This window comes from Nestor notabilis, unplaced genomic scaffold (genome assembly GCF_000696875.1).
Source record: "Nestor notabilis isolate BGI_N333 unplaced genomic scaffold, ASM69687v1 scaffold13639, whole genome shotgun sequence".
NCBI lineage: Eukaryota > Metazoa > Chordata > Aves > Psittaciformes > Psittacidae > Nestor > Nestor notabilis.
In genome coordinates, this window is record NW_009943336.1 from 25648 (window position 1) to 44345 (window position 18698).

Genomic DNA, 18698 nt, shown 5'->3' on the forward strand with positions numbered 1-18698 from the left:
TTCTGGGTTTTAAAAGCAAGTATATGCTGTATGCCTGTCCCCTGCTGTATCAAAATAGCAAATCCTGAGCATTTCCAGTGTTAGCATAAGAAAGTATTTGTTAAAATTAGAAAAATGGAAGAGTACTTGGGCCAATATGCTTGTTCCAGGATGTGTAATTGAGATTTGCTTAAATTGACCTATTTCTCAAATGTTAAAGTTAGGAAGATATTTCTGTCTTCAGGAAGCAATAACTTCCTCATCCCAGAGCATCCCCTCTGTTTCTGATGCTGCATTTCCTACCTGGGTATTCTTCAGTAGTTGGGATTGAGTATCTGATTTTTCAAATCCATGCTCTAAAAAATATAAAATAAGATGTGTTCTTCTGTGGAAACCACAATAAAAGTTTCTGTAATTCTAGAATAAGAGTGGTACAGTTGGTTGTCCTGGACTTCTGAGGTCTTTGTGTTTCTCAAATAAAAGCAGCCTCCTTAGTTTTAGTTTCTGTGCTGAGAATATGCATAGAAACTGTGTGATACAGGGGGTACACCTTATGCAGGGTTTGATTTTTTTCAGCTGTATAGAAGGTGGGCAGAAAACCCACACATTTGTTCCAAGCAAGCAATATGGGAGGTTTTGATAGGGTACAGTTCACATTCTCAGAAACAGCCCATCTCTTTCAAAAGCAGAGTACTTGTTACATGATGGAGGTGAAAGACTAAATACATAAACACCCCTTTTTCCAGTCAGTGTAAACCAAATCTGATGTCTCAGGTTCCTGAAGCAAGAAGTCATGAGCTTTGTTCCACTCAGTGCCCTGTCTCTGGGATCTCATGGACCAGCTGGCAAACAGCCATTCTTCCATGGTTAGGAACTGGGCACTGAAGTAGGAATGAGCACTTGAACTGCAGAAATGGTTCCTTCCATCCACCAATGGTGATCATAAAAACAGCATAAACAACAAAAAAGAGCTTGGCCTCTGCATTTGGATTGAGGTTCATTTTCAAACCAGTATTCATTTCAGCTTTATTTAAGTCTGTATTGGCTTATTTAGATTTCATGACCCATATTTTTTTCCTTTGTGAGTTCCTGGTGGTTTCAGGTAATAGCAAGAGAGAAACTAGGTTACACTGAGAGCATCTCTTACGTCTCGGAATGAAATTGGCCTGCTCAGGGGATAAAAAATTAGTAATAATTCAAGCTTAAGAAGAGAACCAGGGGTATATTACATACAGCATTCTGAATAAAAGCCAGTGTGAGCAGACTGTAACGGAAATCATCAGGAGGGCATGTTGCTTCAGCTTTTATCCTGTGGGCTGGGTTTGATTAGTTTTGTCACACAAATGCTGGATCACTTTTGTGGACATTTATATGGTTCATGAGGTTTATGCTCAAGCTTATTGAGTGCATTTGTGGGCTCAGTTGTTGGGGTGTTTTTTCTTCCTGATGTATCTGTGTGCTTTTGTGTGTGTGTGTCTTTTTGTCTTATGTGTTGGCCTGTTGCCACAGAGTGTATTGCAATGTTAGTATTGGGCCCAAATAAGTCATTCTAAAGGACAGTAATGAAGCTTGTTTATCAAGGTTAATTTGTGTTCTTTTATTTGTCACTTCACTAGCGTCGTCTTGGAGATGCTGCCAAGAAAGCCATCGGTAAATTGACAACCAGGACAGTAAAGAAAGGTGATAAGGTATAATAATAATATTTCAACATGGTAAATTTGAGCATCAGGTTTAATTTTTACTGGGGGAAAACAATCTCAGTTTTTGCTTTCTGCTGCTGATTTATGACCTTGCCTTCCTTGTTGGAGGCTTACTTTGTCCTGCAGTAGAATATTTTGTATAACTCTTAGTATCAATGTATGCTGTAAGTCTGTACATTTCAAAGATGTTTTTCTTGCTTAAGTACTACTTGCACTCCATCTGGCAACTGTGACAGAGTGGTTTTATGTGCTGGCTGGCTGGGGGTTTTGCTGGTAGGAGAACAGAGGGTTAGCATTATTTATGTGTAATTCTGTAAGCTTAGAATTATTCCATATGCAAGTTGTGTGAAGTAAAGAAAAGTTTAGAAGACAGGTAATTGAGGACAATCTCGTATGTAAAATATGAATATCCAGTAATCTGAGAGGGAGTATAAATAGGTATTCCATTAAAGACAAGAGTATTTCTTGCCAGTATATAAACTAAAATATATGGCGTGTTAAGTCCTAAACTTTTTTTGCTTTTAGGAGCATTACTGCTTTGTCTTTGATTCTTAAAGGAAAAAAATCACTTAATATTGCTTAATTTTTGCTCTTTAATTTGCAAAAGGCAAAGGAATTCTGGCTGTGATTTGATTTTTAAGAGGAAACTATTTCCTTGGACCTTTTCAGCGTGATTTGGTTTTATCTTTTTCAACACTACCAGCAATAGTGTTGATAAAGATAAAAATCTTTTTATCAGGAAGTGATGGAAAAATTTGCTTCCAGAGAGAAGGCAGAAAAAATGTCTGTGCTCTTTTTCCCTCCCTATGTAGTTTTATTTCAAGATAGCCCACTGCACTAAACCTTTTATGTGGGTATGGGAGTACATATAGATAAGGGGAACTTCTCCAAATTAAAGGTGCTGTCATTTGACAGCATAAATTCAAAACTGGCAGGTGACGTGCAGGTTGCAGTACAGGCAGCATGAGGTGTACACGCAGGTGAAGAGAGAGTAGAAGAAAACCTGTCCTGCATCAGAGGAGCCTGTCGGGATTCTCTGCCTGCAGCACCGACTGGTGCTGACCAGGGAGTGGCTGTTTTGTTGAGGTTCTTGTCTTGGTGTATTCCTCATAGATTGCTGGCATCAAAAAGAATAAAGAAAGAATAATGCACTTGAATTAAGAGAAGGCACAGTCTGTTTGGTGTCACAGGCACACACATTTTAAATATATATTGCTGATGCCGTACCTACATCCAAATAAAATCAGCCCTTTGTCATTAGACACTCTTAAATTCTGATGTTTATAATAATAAAATAAATCATAACTTCTGGAAATCAGGAAAGAGAGGAGCCAGTCAGGGATCCTCATCTTCATGTCTGGATAATGATTATGATGATTGTGTAAGTAAGCAGCAGACAAAAAGATGGGACTACTCTGAAGTAACGTGTGCTGGTTCTGGCTATAAAAGAGAATTCTAGGATTCTTGGCCTGGGAAAAACCAAAACAGAACAAACTGAGTAAAACAGAAGCTTTAGCTCCAAGCTGAACTAAAGCCTCTAGAAAAATCACCACTATATTTTATAGTGATTCAACTTAGTATTACAATCACCTTAGGCCTCAGCTTATATTTCAAATGATCATTTACCAGCTCCACATGAGGGGGGAATTTTGAATGTATGAGAGAGTTTTCTTTCTCAAGTCACGTCGGAATATAATAACCCAGCCATTCTTTTGTATCTTCATAGGAACAGCCACTTGGCACAGCGCAGTTCATGTACTAGTCACGATTGCTTTCACATTTGTCATAGCCTCAACTCTTGACTTGAAATTTCATTCTATTCATTTTAGGAAACAGACCCAGACTTTGATCATTGTGCTGTCTGCATTGAGAGTTACAAGCAGAACGATGTTGTTCGCATTTTACCATGCAAGTAAGCTAGTAAAGTTGCTTTGTTTGGAAACTACTCTTTCTTTGTGCTCCTTTGCTTGATTTCATGTAACGTGTATTATGATTTACAGACACAACTGTTAGAAGTTTCCAGTCCCGATAACAGCCACTTTAATTTAGACTATGATAGCAGAAGGTATGAAGGTGTTAATTTGGCACTGTTATGACAGTAGAGATAAAACAAAAGATTCTGATCCTGAAGATGGGCAGTTTGGGCATATCAGCAATGGAATTATTAAGATTGTAAGGGGGAGGTGGGAGAGTGGTGCAGATTTAAGGACCGGGCAGACATAAAAACGTGAAGTATAATGAACCAGGTACAGCTGCAGCATTCTGCACAGTACACATGCAACGTTGGCTGCTGGTTTCTGAAGCAGTGTAGGAAACGGAATTGCAGTCTTTCCAACCTTCATACCTCCTCTGACATCAATCAGCCACTGTGCTGTCACCTGTCTTTGATCTTTCTGGTGCAGTCTCTGCTTCACTAGTGCCTGAAGATTTGTACTTGCTGCATTGGTGCTCAAAATGTAACAACTTCCTCCTTTTATGTCATTCTCTTGACACTTAAAGGTTTTCATTTTGTTTACATTCCACTTCCATTCTTGAGTTGTTTCAGGATATTTGCTCTTTGAGAGATGCTTTTAAGTACTTTTCCATGTGTGATTGGTTTTGATGAATCGGTACATTTTGGTAGCCTTAGGGATTAGCAAGGACAGCTTTCCCTTGTATTCTGAAATGCAAAGATTTCTTCTTCTCTCCAGACACAAAAAGCACATTATGATGTATGTATGCAGCCAAGATCCAGTAATTTGGCCTGTGCTTAGTATATAGTGTTCTGCATGATACTCTAGAAGCAACAGTGTCATGGTGTTGGAGTCGATCTTCAGTTGTGCAGCAGTAGTACGTAAGAGCTCATTATTGGTCTTCTAAGTCCTCCTGCAGGCTGCTCTGAATAGCTGGAATATTTTTCTTCTAATGCATGATGAATTTCCATCCTCATAAAGGGAAAACAGTATTATATTTTGCTGATGAAAATGTGTGCATTCTACTTGTGAAGCCAGGATTTTAATTTAATTTACTTTATGTTCTTTACCTCTTAGACTGTGGAAAACAATGACCTGGTTTAGATTCCCAGTGTTGTTGTTTAGTTAATATACTGTACAAATGTTTGTTTAGAAACTCCCATTAAAATATTTGGGATTAGAAGAGCTTGGTCTTAGATGAAGATTGGTCATGCAGATGTCTGTGCACTTCTCTTTTACATTTCTGTCATTTTTACTCAAAGATGATGTCCTCTTGCCCTAAAAAAAAATGTACTCCCAAGTGTTAACTAAAGATTCCAGTTATGTCCTATAATCATAATCTCGGGTAAAGCTTTTGCATCTGTGATTTGAGCCCTAGTCTTTGTTACATAGAACATTACTTGGAAGTTAGAGGAGGAACTTCTGTAAACTGCACACCAGTTTTGGACCACTAAAATGATGGTTTAAATAGCTTTAAAAAAGCTTTACTTGTGTAGTTCAGGGTGGTTCTGTGAGGCTCAAGGATGTGGAATGGAGGCTCACAAATCCCACTCACTGTGCCTTTCTCTCAATACTGAACAGAGGTCAGAGGAACGTCCTTGCCAACAAAGAGAGAATGAGTCTTCATCTGATAGGAAAGCATCTTCTCCCACTAAGCACAAGGCGGAGTTGGGACTAAAAGTCAGCTACCTTAAACAACTGCCACTGTCCAAGCAATGGCTCTGTTGCTGATGTCAGCAGATGTGATGCAGATCATTTAACCAAGATGATCATTGATTTTTATTTCATTTTGTTTTTTATTTATTTATTTATATTTTAAAAAAGTCAATTTCCTTCAGACAACTTTGAGGCACAGTCCTGCAGAGAGGAAGCTCCCTGCTCTCAGGGATAGTTTCAGATGCTTCAGGGAGCTGGATGAAGGTGCAGCTGGCTGCTGTCTCAGCACAACCTCCCCCAGTGCAATCTTCCATATAAAGGAGATATCAAGGCTCTTGTGCAGATCCTTTTCTGTTCTGTTTTTCACAGAAATATAAGGTCAGTGGAGGCTCAGTTTCCATTCCTGCCGAAGGCCATATGACAACTTTTATGTTCATTTTCTACTTCTCTTTTTTTTAAATCTTACTTTTCATCTGCTGCAGCTCAGGTTTGACTTGAGTGCAAAACCATCTTGGCGAGGCAGAAACATTGACATGGATACGCTCCTCAAGGCATTCTTATATTTATAAAAGAAGAGCCAACCAGTACCTGCAGAGATGAACCCAGTAAATTTCAGATTGCATTTAAGACTTTTCAGTCTTCAGCGTCTGAGATGCCTCTCTCCATCTTGTTTTGGAAGTTTAATCCCTTTCTACTTCCTGATACTTCAACCTCTCTTTTTAGTGCAAGATACAAAGGTAGCTTAAAAGGGAAAAGAAAAAAAATAAATCAGAAGAGAGTCTCAAGCCAAATGAGAAATTTCAAGAAAACTATGGAGAAAATGGCTTGTCCAAGAGGAAGCAAATGAAAGGCTTGAAGTTTTTCTTACTGTGCCTGTTGAGGAAGCTATAATCATTACACAGTAGGAGTCACTGACATATGACATCCTTGCTGCTTTCATCAATTTCAAAGTAGCATTTCCCTTTGGTACCACAACTGTTCTCTGCAGTTAAGTGTGGTTTGTCACTCAGTGCCTCAGCAGAGAGGAGTCTGGGCAGGGACACAGCAGGCAAAACCTACCAGCAGCTGAGCTACTTGCACCTAAAATTCTATAGTGAAACAACATGTTTGTGATGTAAAGTTTTGTGGCAGGTGGGAAATTGTGGCCAACTTAAAAATAAAGTGAAAATGATTGCAGACAATGCACTTGAACTTCTGTCATTCATTTTGTGCTTCAGAAAATTTGTTCAGTATGAGTAGCCTGTGGACATATCTATAGCTTTTGGTGCACAGAGAGATAAGGCCACCATCTGCCTTAGGCTTAAACGCCTGAGGAACAGCTCTTTCTTTTGTGAATATCATTATGTAAGTTAAAAATGAGTAAGCAAATGTCAGAAGGATTCTAGCAAAAGTCAAACCTCATGGACAATTTTCTTCGGATAGTTTTACTCCGCCATCACACCACTGTGTCTACTTGGTGAATGGGTACTAGGTGAAAAGTGATCAGGAGGAGGTAGTGTGAAGGACTTGTGAGAGATGAGGGAAGAGGAGAGCAAAGTGACAGCTTAAAGAAAAGCAGAGAGTGACATTGGAAAGGGCAGAAAGGTGGCCTGGGAATGAAGGAATTTACCAGGTAGGAAGAGAATTAAAGGAGCAGTAAATATGCTAAACCAAATTACATTTGAACCCAGTTCTTTAATAATTCCTGTACTGGGATAGGAGGAAGTGAGAAAAGTGACTAGGCCAGATTTTCATCTGTTGATTCTGCACTGCTGCAAGTAGCTGCCTTTTGTTTTCTGGAAGCAAATTAACACAATAGCTCAATGCCATCGTTACTGCAGTGCCTCTGCTCAACCCCCATTTTCTCTGCTACCTGCTTGAGAGGTCCATCTCCCATTTCTCCCAGCAATAGTATAGTTGTGGAAAGCACCAAGGCAGCTCTTCCCAGGTGTTGTCTGTTGGAGACACACATGTGGTGCCTTCCTGCCCACTGCAGCAGGCCAGACATCTCTCCTCAGTCGTGCTAGGTGTGATGGGCTGCCTGCAGCAGGGCAGGCAGGACCTGTGTGCTGCTGGGAGGATTGTACCCCAGGGCAAGGGGAGCAGTTGCCTTCAGCAGTGTACCAAAGATGCTACTTCGCAGCAGTGCATTGATCCCCTTTGGTACACTGCACTGGGAGCAGGAGAGGGTCGTGAGCTCTTGGGAAATAGCACTTGTGAACTCATTCAAACCCTTCTCCTCAAGTGATATGCTAATTCAGAGGCATTACACTACCAAAAGGGATTTCTAAATCACTTTTTCTCCATGAAATGCTGCAAAGAAGTGGTGTTGTACAACAGAATCAGGGTTATCGTGTTTATTACGAGCTGGAGGGCAACTGACTGGTGTATGCTGACACAGTGGAAAAATACCTGCAGGTCACCTGTTTGGAGTTATGCCTGCATGGGAGACTTCTTCAGTGCTACCAGCCTGGCTGCTGGCCATGCTTCCTCTAGCCCTGAGGCTGGAGAAGTAGCAAAAGCTGTGTCACACTTCACTCCCTGGTGTGTGGCTTCTGGGGGAATGTCATCAGCTGCTGTGACCTAGAGCATCTTGCTAGGAACTCTTCAGATTGATGGTCTTGGAAGACAAGTGACAAATGCAAACATGGAGAAGGTTTATGATAGAGAATGCAAGGGCTTACTTGTCAGGCTGAGATTTAAAAATAATCCATGTGTTTACTGTCTATATTGCTGTGTAACTTCTTAACTCCTGCAAGCAGAGAAATCCAGACAGAGCCTGAGCCATGATGATGGTATCAGCAAGCTTTATAAGGAGTAGATAAACAGCATAAGTAGGAGGCAGAGTCATGCTGATCTAAATCAATAAATAACCTTTGGAGAACTGCACTCATTTTTTTTTTTTTTTTTTTTTTTTTAAATTAATAAATATCCTTGAAGGTTTAGGAACTAAAAGCAAAGAATTAAGAGGTCACACAATAGTTGCACTGTTTTGGTGCATTTGAACTCTATCAAACTGCTAATGACTCTTTAAAGTAACTCGTAATATTTAGTGGATGCATGTTGGCATCCATATCAGTCGCCTGCTTCACTTGATCTGAGTGCTTCTACATATATTAAAACTGGTTCCATACTTCTGTGGAGTCTTCATGTCTGCTCTTTCCCAAAATACCAGATTTTCATGTTTGTCCTACTCTAAAAAAACAGACTTCAGAGATTTAATAAGAAACATAAGCAACTAAAAGCCATGATTTGCCTAACATAGAAAAACAGCATCTCTATATGTTTCAGATTTCAATCCATTTTCTACCACCCAGGATTTCTACATCATTTCCTCTAGCTTTGTGAGTAATAAAGGGAATGCAATAAGACCTAATAACAATAAAGCAAGTCTGTGTTTTGTGCAGTGATTAGAACAGTAATCATTGTACATATCCTGTTTTTCATGATTGCCATATTGCTAAAGGGGGCAGGCCAGCAAAGTGACTGAGATCCTCTAAGTTTCTGTTCCTTCAATATCTGGGTTATAGGTAAGCAAAGTTCTCTTGCTCTCTGTCCATCTTCCGTTGACTTTAAGTCTGTGCATCTTTAGTTAGTACAAGGTAGGATATGTAGTTGTAGCTGACTGGAGCCTAGTATGTTGATATATTTCAGTCCTGCCATCAGTCTTAGTAGCTACAGACAACACATAATTGTATATTGTCTTTTTCTGTTTGTTAACAATTTTAGGAGGCCTTTCTCTTGGGCCTTTTTCCAGCGATTTAAGAGAATTATCTGTTAATATGCTTCATTTGGTCTCTGGTTTTGAAATCTAAAGGGGTATGGAGCAAAGAAGTCCCTGACCCCATGATGAGTTTACTGAGGCATAGAGCAGCAAGTATAATCTGAGAAGGGAGGGGACAGAGTATCTCAACTTTATGCTGCCTTGGGGGTGTACATGACCTCTTACAGACCGTGCTGGTGCCTCAGATAGATGGCAGGAACTCCTTGTTCTGCCACTGCCCCTTGCCTGCTGGTTTCAGAGCACAGCTCTCCACTGGCAAAGCAGCCCTTGTAATTGCTGATCTTTGTCATGATCACCAGGCTGTTGTGTTTGGGTGTGCCTGCTCTTGCTGGCTTTTTGCGTTGCAGTCGTTGCCACTGGAAGTGAAAGATCTGGGATCTTATTGTAGGCAGTATTCAGACTAGGTTGTTATGATTAGTTGCTAAAGCTGTATTGTGTATAAAGTCTAGTTATACCTATTTCTGCTATGCATATGTTCTGATAAGTTCTTTGGCATTTCAAAAGCCAAGAAGCCTGTCCTGGGTTCAGCTGTACAAATTACTTTTCTCCTTCCTAGTTGCTGGTGCAGTGCTGTGTTTCAGTTTTAGTCTGAGAACAATACTGATAACACATGGATGTTTTAGTTGTTGCTTAGTGATACGTACTCTGATCAAGGACTTTTCAGTCTCATGCTCTGCCAGTGAGGAGGGGTACAAGAAGCCGGGAGGAAGCAGAGACAGGACACCTGACCCAAAGTACCCAAAGGGTACCCACAGCATGTCATGCCCGGTACAGAAACTGAGAGGAGTTACCCAGAAGGCCCAGATCACTACTTGGGTCGGGCTGGGTATCAGTCGGTGGGTGGTGAGCAATTGTACTGTGCATCACTTGTGTTATTGAGATTTTTTTTTCCTTCCCTTCTTAGTTTTATATTCTCTCCTCTTGTTATTTCCCTTATCATTAGTAGTAGTAGTAGTAGTAGTTTTGTATTATACTTTAGTTATTGGACTGTTATCTCAACCCACGGGGTTTACGTTCTTTCCATTCTCTTCCCCATCCTGCCTAGGGTGGGGGGAAAAAAGGGGAGTGAGCAAGTGGCTCTGTGGTGCTGAGTTACTGGCTGGGCTTAAACCACAACAAAGCCATTTCCTTTATTTCCCTTAATTTAGACATGTTGTTTTGGTTTCTGCATAGTCCTTCCTTGTTGTGTTGGTTTATATCAATCCCAACACCGTTACATTTATATTCATGTGTGTGACTAAGATCTGTATGTGATATAGGTGGCTGTTCAGACTGTTCTCAGTTGCAGACTTCACTGCTATGCAAGTGGAAGCCCAGGTTGCCTTTGCATCCTTGAAAGATTCTTCTTTTTTGTTTGTTCATGGGTTGGTTTGTTTTTTGTTTTTCTCATGACCATTATATGACGGACATGTTTTCCTTCCTGGTATCAAGCAATACTGATTGTAGGAAGAATCCTCCTTTTAAGTATTTCTTCCAAGTTGAACTATTAGTAAAGAGTGGTAAAACCAAGCGAGAGTGATTTATTTTCTTTCTTATTGCAGTTGGCATGGAATACTGGCAATTCTAGAATTCGTTCTCTGGCTTAATTTAAAAGCTCGTTAAAATAGTTCCCATTATAGAAAATAGGATTGTTTGCAAATTATTTATGTGCCTGTCTGTTCTTCTAGGCATGTTTTCCACAAAGCCTGTGTGGATCCGTGGCTTAGCGAGCACTGTACATGTCCAATGTGTAAACTGAACATTTTGAAGGCACTGGGAATTGTGGTAAGTTGCACTGTTACATTGTGGATGAACTGGTTTTGCAATTAATAACATGCCTGGATTTTTAGGTGAGGGTACAGTAGAATCTGGTGCATGTCATCCTTGCTCACAGTGGTAAACCATACAAGCACAGGCTATGATACAGGCATATTTGGGTTCTTTTCTTGAACCTCAATCCTTTTATCTGCTTCTTCCTCCACTTCTTTAAGGTGGAATGAAGTAGTGATTTCAGATAGAAGTTGCTAATTTATGTTCTTCTCTCTTGTGCGATCTGAGATGAACAGTAGATGAATAAAGTGTGTATGTGTAGTTTTACTCCATTTATAGGTTTGCTACATGTAGAATATCCACCATTGTAACACGGAATTGCTTTTTTTCCCCAGCCAAACGTGCCATGTACAGATAACGTAGCCTTTGACATGGAAAGGCTCACCAGAGGCCAGCCAGCGAGCAGGCGGTCAGCACTCGGCGATTTTGCCAATGACAGCTCTCTCAGCCTGGAGCCCCTGCGCACCTCTGGGATGTCACAGCTTCCACAGGATGGGGAGCTAACGCCAAGGTCAGGAGAGATCAACATTGCTGTGACAAGTAAGTTTTCTTTGGCTTCCAGTGCTGTTCTATGGTTTCTGTGGTATGTGGCACTTGCTCTGCTGTAACTCCGTGCTGAGGGCCGTGGTGAAAGATTTCCCTGCAGACACAAAGGTGACCTCAGTGTCTCCTTTGCAAGAGGCATATGCTCCATATTGAAACCGATAACTCTAGGTACGACAGTGCCAACACTTCCATTATTAATGGTATATCCATTTAGACCTGCATGCAAAGAACACTGGATGACCTAAAATGGCAACAAAATAACCCTCCTGAATTTGGTAACCAGTATGAGAAGCTGGATTGCCAAAACCATTATTTACCCTGTCAGAATATTTAACATGCCATAATTTATGCAAATATAAATATTTTAGCTGATTGCTATTTCTGCAGATATTTTTTTTTTCCCCTGAGAACATTACTACTGGAATTCTGATGTCTTTTAGCAGATGGTTTTTGTCCCAAAAATTGTGAATTAAAAAGAAGTATTTGATGTATCAACATTTGAGTATTGTCCAAATGGTTATGATATCAGAAAACTGTTCCTGCACTGCTTGCAAGCTCTCATCTGTAAGAACAGCATGGGAAATTTCCACTCACTGGATTTTACCTAGGGTTTTTAATGTATAATAGCACTATAATGAATACAATGTGTGGAATTGCACCATTTTTCCATATGCTCTAGAGTCTCAATTTGATGCATGAATGGTTGTTTTTCTGTCTGAATTGCAATAATAGAATGCATGCAGGACAACAATCTAATCTTCGCCGTGTATTTTGCTGATGTGCATCTGTGATCTGGATTTTGAACTTAGTGACACTGTTTGCCACTGATATATGCATAAGAGGCAGTGTAACTGATGCAGTCCATTGGAGTGTTTCTTCAGAGGCTGCAGCAAAGTAAATATCTCATTAAAAAAATCTCATCTTATAAAACACACGGTCTGTATCCAGAAATGTCCTGATCCGAGAAAGAAAAATCCACATATAAAATCTGGTACTTTACAAAGCCAGTAAGTCACTTTGTCATGCAGTGTTCAACATCTGATTCATCTTGTATTGTTGAACAGAGAGCAAATCTGTTGGTGTGCTGCTTTCCTTGTCATGGGTGGGGAAACTCTGTAGTTTAACTGAAACTTTTCACTAATTGGTTTTACAGAAGGTATTTTCAGTGTCTGTTCCCAACTGTAGTGCTGCTCATGCACAGATGGGATGCCAGGATAAAACAAGAAATAATCAGTAACAGTTCATTCTGACAATGTTTATAAAATAGGGCTTTAGGAAAGGCTGTTCCAATGTTTGGATTTCATGGGTGACACATGCATCCTTTGATGCATGAGAGTTTAAACCAAAAGGCATATTCAACAAACATGTTTGTATTCTGAACTATTGCTATGTGCCAAATTGATCTTGAGGAGGGAGAACTTCGAATAGTGAACATTCCTAATATTCCTCTTTATACTATTTTTTTTCAATGTGTCTGTATGTATAAACTAACATTGAAATTACTTTTCCATGTTGTATTCCTGTCTATTTAATGGAATGCTCTAGTGATGTTTTACTATTGGACAAGCCATCCTATTTTTGTTGGTTTTTAAAGTAACATTATAGCATTTATTCAGGAGGGAGGGGGAGGGAAAAGACACAAATTAAGTGTGAAAGTATATTGGGTGTGCTTATGTGAAGAACCACATCTCATCTAAACCAGCCCTGACAATCTTCTTTCTAACTTGCGGGCGGACAGAGCTTTCATTACATTTCCCCTTGTTCCTGCATTTCACTTTGCATTAAGTAATTTTTCTTTATCACTAACCCTTGGGATCAGCCAGGAAATATTGTTGTGCCATGCTTTTTTCCACACCTCTCTCCACTTCTTCTTTGCTAGCCTTCTCCAGTCAGTAACTCTGTGGCTAACCTCCTTCTGCTTCACCTCCTGGTGCCAGTCATGGCTTAGAAGCCTCTTGCCTTCCGCCAGTGGTGTTTGAGGGGAATATTGGCATCGCTTTGACATAAGCCTTCTCCCACGAGTGATTTCCTCCCTTTCCTTTGTCAACAGAAGAATGGTTTATTATTGCCAGTTTTGGCCTCCTCAGTGCCCTTACACTCTGCTACATGATCATCAAAGCCACAGCTAGCTTGAATGCTAATGAGTAAGTAAAAATTCAGATGTTTCTATATATTTCTGTTGGATGGGTGTCATGGAAACATTGGGAACAAATACCAAGAAATAGGAAAAACGCAGTTTTCAGAGAATCAAATGCCTTCTGCATTTCTCAAATGTCTCCCTGTTAACAGCAGGTTACAGGGTAACATCTAAAGTCCCTTGTAATTTATATTTAGCTGGATTGTCCAGGGAAATCTCCTTGCTAAGTGGAGACATTGAACAGGGAAAAGAGAGAGTATTTATATTTAGGTTTTGATCAATGGTCTAAGTAAACATTAGATTTCTGCCATTAAATATCCATGCTCAATATTCACCTGCAGAGCCAAAAATTGCTCATATCAGTTACCTTTGACAGTTTCACCTCAACTTCATAGTCAAATTTCATATTAAATAAAAATAAAAATCTGTATTTCTAGTTGGCCTGCTTTCAACTGAGAAGAAGAGGTATTTAAATAGGAAACTACGTTTCTGCTTTCAGGAGAGGGAGATACAAAAGTCCTGAGTACACCACTGTTTCTTCACTCTTAAGTGAAGACAGCAGATCAGCCTTCTGAGCTCTCATTGTAGTATGCCTCAGAATTGCAGTCAAAGGAGTGCTTAAAGACATCCACACTTTCTTAATTTTTATAGACACCCCCAGTGCCTCCCTTCAGACAGGCTGGACAAGAAATGACTCTTGCACATGACTTTTACTCTTTTTTTTTTTTTTATAGTTCTGTGTGGGCAATTATAAATCAGTTCTGTGGATCTATTAACTGGGTACATCTGCCTATTTTCATTTAGGTGTATGGATCATCTGGGCTCATGATACATATTGAATCCTTATTTATTTGGGGAGGGGAAGTGTCAAAATCTTTCTTTGTCTCTGGACATCTCGATGCTTTCCACTAATGTGTTGATCTCTTACCAAAAGTGGGGAGATTCAAAGGCATTCTCCTGCACAGCCTCGAAATATAGCTTTAAAACCATGATTTTTTTTAGGGTTTTTTTTTTTTTTTTCAGCTGAGAAGTGCTTTTTTTACTTTTATTGCTGCCTGGAAAGCATAAGGTGTCCTCAATAAGATGGAAACATGGCTAATAGTCTCCAGTGTAAAACTAATCTTCAGGAGGGGCCATAATAAGTTCTTACAGGTTTTGGTCATCAGGGACCTTTGATTACCACTAGTTTGCAGATTTTCCTTTCCTCCTCAGATGCTAATTCCAAAAGGGGTTAATGACAAAAAGTTTTAGAACTTCAAACAGCCCTGTCAAGTCTCCTGATTTATTTTATTTTTCCTATTTGTCAAAATCTTGGAATTGCCATTGTCAATCAGCAGCTTGGCAGCAAAGCTGTGGCTGAATGTAGTCAATCTGCACGGAAAAATAGCTTGGGAAAGCAGGGAGCAAGATGAGTTGTGAAACAGGAATGGCTGCATTTCTGGGCATTTCCACATCATTAGGAAGAAGAGATGGAACTGTAGCCCATGTGGTATCATCCAGATGTGGGCACTGATAGCAATTGCATTTGTGCCTGCCTTGCAACTCTTGTTTTTGTTGTCTTTTGCTCGGGGTCTGTTTTTACTGAAAGGGTGAGCTTCTCCACATCAGCAGAGTTAGGGCCTCCAGCAAAGTGTTTTCAGAGTGATGTTTCCTTAGTACATACAAAGGACATGCTGATGTAAGGAGAGAGCTCCTTTCCCCAGTGGTAGGAGTGAAAATATGAGCATATACAAGTCTATACTTTGAGGCAGACTTAAGAGAACTAGTAACTGCAGAAAGCAGAGCTGTCAGAAATCACTTATTTAGGTAACTGAGGTACCTAGCTGTAGCCTTTATCCTCTGCAGCTTTTCAGCTGAATCCTTTGGGATGTAAGCAGCCTCCACAAGTGCTGCTAGGTTCTACTACTCATTTTAGACAGTTTAAAATGAATATGACACTAATCCTTAGATTTATTGTTTAATTGACACCTTATGTTCCCCGGTGCAGGCTGAGCATTTCCTGTGCTGAGGATCATGCCAAACACAGGGCAGCTCCCTCTCACTGCGATTTCCATTAGGTGTCATAACAGCATACCTGCTTTTTATGCTGTTCTCCTTATAAAAAGCAATGCTGGCGTACCCTACATTTGTTACAGTAGTGTTTCAAGAGGAAGCTGAAGGTCTTTTTCTTACCATAAAACAACAGTAGCAAGAATGAGGCCATGTAATATGCTGATGCAAGTAAGAGGTGCCAAATACTCTGCGTTAAAACTCACCTAAAAACATGTCCTGATCCTTCTTTTTCTTATGTCCTTATTGCAGCTTAAACATTTATTTAGAGCACCAGTTCTGGATTGTGTGTATATACGTATCTCTGTGTGTGTGTATATATGTTTGTGCATATGTATACATACACACACGTGCATTTTTAAAGAGTCCCTGATAAACATTGTCTAAGTGATAAGAGAATAAGGAACCAACTGCTTTCTCTTGGACTTATAATATTTGTGAGCTATTACTGTTAAATGAATTAGGTAGTGATTTAAAGAAACATTTTGCTTCTTGGGGAACAGTGAGAAATTACTGTACAACTGCTTTAAAGTCCAAAAAGCCCAGATATTGGATAGCACCACTTAAAGTTTTCAGTAGCACATGGAGTTTCCTCGGAAGCTCAGAAGTGCTCAAGCCTTTGGCTGTCCTGTCTGTTTTACTGGTCATGTAAGAATGATGTAAGGAGTACAGACCTCTTAATGCTCTGGCCTTGTATAATTAGTCATTTCTCACTAACTTACTTTTACAGGATTGATTGATTTATTTTAGTACTGGCAGTATTAACTTTAATATAAATATTTTGTTCCTTTTTTTTCTGCCCCACAGAGCAGAATGGTATTGAAGAAATGCTTTCCGGCCGATTGCCTTGGAGAGAGACACCTATTTTTATGCATCATTTATCGATCATGCAGCACAAGCAATTATTTAGTACATTCTATTTTTTCATAAAATTTGCTGATGCCAAAGCTTTGTATTAAGGAAAAAGTGAAGAAATAAAACCCCCCCCTTTAATTATGAAACCTTACTGTGTGAGAATTGTATTTTTCTTGGACTTCCTGTGTTAGTACTTAGGTCTGACAGCCTTTTGTACATTTTATGTGGGGCTTTATTTCCTTTGAATGGTTTCATCTTTGCAGATCTCTATTCTTCTCCTTTCGTTTTGGGGGACACAAGCCTAACAAGTGGAAATCTCACGCAGTGCCGTTCTTGTGATGCCACCCAGCACCGGAATGACTATCTAGGATAGTATTAGCAATTATTCCATACCAACTTGTTAGGGGAAAAAAGGTGGGAAAAGCATTTTAGTATAGAACAGGCTTACCTTGACTCCAGCTGAGAATGAATTTGAAATAAGAACATTTTCTCCATTTCTCCTCCTGTAACACTCCTGCATCACACTGGGAGGATTGCAGTGTGTTTTTTGTCTTCAGGTCAGGCATTGCTGACGGTGTGCAACAGTGTTTTCTTGACATAAAAATCTTAGCCCTTTTCTGTCTTTTACTTTCTGATAAAAGCGAAGCTACTCAAAACCACTTCTTTCTTTAACAAATGAAAAGGTAGTTTTCCCCTGCTGTCATCTGTGAAGCCTCCTTTCATATTAGTGACAGGGGTTAGTTTTTGTTCAAATTCAGATCATGAAAGATGGATCATGCTCCTTACTGTAACGTAGAAGCTCTGTGCAAACATGTCCCTTCTTGCAGAGAGAAAACATCTCTCATCGCTGTCCTCACTCAGGCTGTTTCATACAAGTTTACTTATGCAAGCAGCATGAGAGTCATTTCACAACAGTCAATTAAAACATGTGGACCTGATTCGCATCCAGATGATAATGCTTGAGTTAATGAGATGGGTAGGTGAAGGTAGCAAATCAGTAAGGAAAATATAATTGATAGAAGCTAAAACCTATTCTGCTGCATTTCATTGGTTTTGTTGTTCTCGTATCAAGACGTAGGCATTTGAAACTTAATGCTTTCTAATTTAATTAAATGAACAGAGAAGCAATCTTACTTTGATTTAATTTTTTTATGTACTGGGAAACAGGGGATTTAATTTAATTTTATTTTTACGTATAGGCACTTTTAGAATTTAGGAACGCAGCCAGAGTCTGCATTAAAATAGTTTCTTAATTCTTGCTTGTCCAGCAGGCTTCAGCTGAGGCAGCTTTTATAACAAAAAATGAAGTATGTAATAGCTTTGGTACGTTTTATAGAATTCTTTTGCAGCGTGTCCTTGTGAAATTCTGAAAGAGCAGTAAGTGCGTTTTTCAAAACTAGAAAAGCCCATTGGACCTACTAATGAAGAGGAAAAAAAAACCCATCAGACTGTGTCTGAGGTCTGTCTCTGTGTAAAATACAACGTGTGTCAACTGACCGTTGTTGCCAAAAATGGAGGAGTGTGGTTAGAGCAGGATTTAGGGTACGGGCTATGATACAAAAGGGTAACCTATTTTTCTTTTTCACCCATCTCTCAGCAGTAGTAAACCTGATAAGTTTGTGCTTGTTTCCTGAAAAAAAAACTTCCTGCACTGCTTTTTAATGCTGTCAGGATGATGCTCAGGCTCAGCCTGAACAGTGTGGTGACCCAGATGCAAAAGGCACCACAAACACGTCAAGTTCATGTTGCTTCTACAGAACAGCATCAGAAAGAGAATTATCTCACCAAAGCGTTAATAAAGAAAACAGACTGTATCTGCTAGGTTAATTACAGGTCAGGTTGGCAATGTAAGTTTATCCTGCTAATATATTCAAAGATGGACTCTGCACCATCCTAGAAGCTTATTTTTTGACTCTGGATAGTCAGAAGGGTATTCCCAAAGTTTTCGTAGAATTGTTTAGGTTGAAAAAGACCTTTAGGATCAGAGTCCACCCATTAACCCAGCACTGCCCAGTCAACCACTAAACCATGTCCCCAAGCATCACATCTGCGCATCTTTTAAATACCTTCAGAGATGGTGACTCCACCGCTTCCCTCAGCAGCCTGTTCCAGTGCTTGATGACCCTTTTGGTGAAGACATCTTTCCTAATATCCAATCCTGGTGCAGCTTGAGGCTGTTACTTGGGAGAAGAGACTGATCCCCACTTCACTACAGCCTCCTTTCAGGTAGTTGTAGAGAGCAATAACGTTGT

At 39.8% G+C, this 18698-nt stretch overlaps 1 protein-coding gene across 2 annotated transcripts in view; it reads left to right on the plus strand.

Moving 5' to 3' along the window:
* Positions 1-16592, plus strand: part of RNF130 (ring finger protein 130) — a 42233-nt gene extending 25641 nt beyond the window's left edge. Inside the window, exons 4-9 of one of the 2 annotated variants that reach the window (XM_010021877.1) lie at positions 1596-1667; positions 3509-3591; positions 10718-10814; positions 11195-11399; positions 13456-13549; positions 16399-16592. In XM_010021877.1, the coding sequence (XP_010020179.1) occupies positions 1596-1667; positions 3509-3591; positions 10718-10814; positions 11195-11399; positions 13456-13549; positions 16399-16414 (567 nt within the window). In that variant the 3' untranslated portion in view covers positions 16415-16592. Of the gene's footprint in view, positions 1-1595; positions 1668-3508; positions 3592-10717; positions 10815-11194; positions 11400-13455; positions 13554-16398 lie in introns of both variants that reach the window. The other variant, XM_010021878.1, reaches the window with a different exon arrangement.
* The last annotated feature ends 2106 nt before the right edge of the window (positions 16593-18698 follow it).